Source organism: Limulus polyphemus, unplaced genomic scaffold (genome assembly GCF_000517525.1).
Source record: "Limulus polyphemus unplaced genomic scaffold, Limulus_polyphemus-2.1.2 Scaffold44, whole genome shotgun sequence".
NCBI lineage: Eukaryota > Metazoa > Arthropoda > Merostomata > Xiphosura > Limulidae > Limulus > Limulus polyphemus.
Window position 1 is genome coordinate 898,723 of NW_013665654.1, and position 3,054 is coordinate 901,776.

At 30.7% G+C, this 3,054-nt stretch overlaps 1 protein-coding gene across 1 annotated transcript in view; it reads right to left on the minus strand.

Annotated features, from left to right (window-relative positions):
* Positions 1-3,054, minus strand: part of LOC106462161 (plexin-B-like) — a 256,950-nt gene that overhangs the window by 24,889 nt on the left and 229,007 nt on the right. The window contains exons 13-15 of the mRNA XM_022389702.1: positions 1,079-1,207; positions 782-874; positions 376-460 (exon numbers count right to left, since the gene is read on the minus strand). Coding sequence (XP_022245410.1) covers positions 376-460; positions 782-874; positions 1,079-1,207 — 307 coding nt within the window. The remainder of the gene's footprint in view (positions 1-375; positions 461-781; positions 875-1,078; positions 1,208-3,054) is intronic.

Genomic DNA, 3,054 nt, shown 5'->3' on the forward strand with positions numbered 1-3,054 from the left:
CTATCTGTGCTGTTCCCACCACGGGTATCAAAACCCAGGGGAGGGGCAATATTTAATGTAGTTAACAATTAGATGCTACCTAAAACAATAAGGACTAAGCATCTATAAGCAAACTTTTATCCTTTTATGATCTTAGAAAAATTAAATTCCACTGAAGACTGCTGATATTTTATTTAAATAATATTGTCACTACTAGAATTCCTTGTATAGTTAACCTAATTTATTTCAGCATCATATTGATGTTATATATGCTGACAAACACACACACTAATTTATCCAAACAATTTTTCAAAAAAAAACTTGAATAAATATATATATATGTACTTAGTTTCTTACAATATACAAAACAAGGTTAGTTACATTAAGATATTTTACCTATTGTTTGGTCTATGTAGGAATCTCCATGCCAAAAAACTGTTAATGTTCCATTCAACTGTCCAACTTCAGCCTGATAGGTATACTATAGCAAAAGCAGCAAATGTTAATAATAGATTAAATACAAACAAGAATTTCAGAGTACAAAAACCTTGACTGATTCTGTTTTATAAGTCTTCAAAGCTTTAACTTCACTGATGCTATCACAGATGTGTTAGGATTGAATCATTTACAAAATTAAAATACAATCTACTATTTACAAAACATATAGAAAAATAAGAAAATAATTCATATAATTGCTATGTTAAAATGACAAAAATGGCTTCACAGCATTATTAACAAAACCTTTACTATATATTTAATCACAACTAAGAGAAAAAAAAAAAGTACTAGAGTTTTATCTTACCACTGTTTTAGCACATATTATCTTATCACCATAAACTCTAGCTAAAACTCTTTCTTTGGCTCCTTCAATTTCTACAACACACTCAAAATTGTCCTGAAAATACAAAAAAGAGAACATTCAGTTCATATTACTCCTTTTTTCTTACATTAAAGGTTTGATTTCAAGAAAGTAATCACAATTAATAAATTTATTTTCATAAACAGAGAGTGGATAATATCAATACCTTTTGAAAGTATGAAAGGAATTTCTTTTTTCTTTTGTATTACAACTTTGTATCGTAAATTGAAATCTACTTACCAATAAACTTGGGAGATTCTTTCCATCTAAAGTCATCTCCTTTGTTACACCATTAGGAAGAAGGATTTCTTTTATCTTAGCAAAACTAGGACAATAACGTCTGCCTTTAACAAGGGAGTTTTGTGGGTTCTGTACAAAGAAAAGGACAATACGTATAAAATATTCACCTATCTACAAGTGCTACAGTTACAGAAGATAATAACCTCTTGAGTTACACAACTACAACTGATCTGTATAAAAATGACCATGCCTATTTATAAATACTATCATTGCTTAGAAATACACTACATTTACTTCACACTAACAAAAGTGAAGAACACCATAACAAAAAATTGAGGACCACTTGCACAGATCTGTAACTATTCACAATAGTTTACTGTCATAACATATATATATATATATATATATATATATACTTATTTTTGTAAGATGTAATTTATAGAATTTTGATGAAAGTCTTATGTCCAAAATATGCTATACATTTTCTGTAATTAACTCCTTATGAGATAAGAATAAAAAATATTTGAAAGTGAAATTTAACTTTCAGCAATTTCCAGTACACTTTGAAGTAATGTCTGTAGTACAGATATGTGATAATTTAACTAAACAAAACAAAGGCACAAAGAATAAAATGAAGAAATTGTTCATATAGAAGAAAACAATTTAAATCAATGAGCTTAGTTTCTTTCTTGTATAAATAGTTTAAACTAGCAAAGAAGTTGCAATTCTGAGCTTAAAAAGTAATACTATAAATGGAGTGTGGCTTGCTAGTTTATACTCTTTTGAGCTGTACCACACACACTGTTAGGTGTTGGCTTCACATATTTTGTTACAGATCTCCACATTCAGTTGAGCATTCAGTTGTGACATTACAGCAGTAAAATTGAAACCAAACTCAAATTAACAACTTGTGATACCAGAGAGACAGACAACTTTACTTTTTATATATACAGGATGTCCCAAAATGAATATACTGATTTTAGAAAGCATTTTATAAGGTGCCTCATAGAAAACTTGTTACAAAAATTAATTCTGTGGGTATGGGGGAAATGTTATTAAATCGGATAGAAAATTGGCTGGAGAGTAGAAAGCAGAGAGTAGTAATAAATGGAGTTAGATCTGACTGGATCACAGGTACAAGCAGTGTGCCTCCTGGTTCTGTGCTGGATCCTCTGCTGTTTGCAATTTATATTAATGATATTCACTCTGGAATGACTAACAAAATTTTGAAATTTGCATATGACATTAAGAATTTTGGGGTGGTTAACTGTATCAAAGATGTTGCAGACTTACAGGGAGGTTTAGATCATTTGATGCATTGGGCCAATACATGGCAGATGATGTTTAACTATCCAAAATGTAAGGTGTCGCATGTAGGTTTTCACAATTCATATTATTGGTACAGTTTAAATGAGACTAGATTAAATACTGTGGCTGAAAAAAAATATTTTGGTGTTGTGATTAAATAATCACTTAAGTCATCTAAACAGTGCATTGTAGCTAGCAATAGGACTAACAGGATTTTGGGTAGCATCTCTACAAATAGTGAATACAAGACAAGGGAAATTATTATTTCACTGAATAGATCACTTGTAAGGCCTCATTTAGAGTACTGTATACAGTTTTGGGCTTCCTTTATCAAGAAGGACATTGAATTGTTGTAGTGGGTTCAGAGGAGAGCCACTAGGATGATACCTGAGATGGTGGGATTGTCCTATGAGGAGAGACTAAAATCTCTAAACTTGTTTTCTATGGAGCGGAGAATGGTCAGAGGGGATTCAAGTGTGGGGTTTAAGATTATTAAGGGTATTGATAATATAGATCCATCAAACGTTTTTGTGTTTAGCAGTGAAAATAATAGGACAAGGGTTCATAAATTCTTGAAAAGTTTCTTGGTGTACAAAACTTGAAGATAGTTTTTATATGCAGAAACATCTGTTAGCTGAGTTCTTGCACAGATCTTAAAATATAACGTT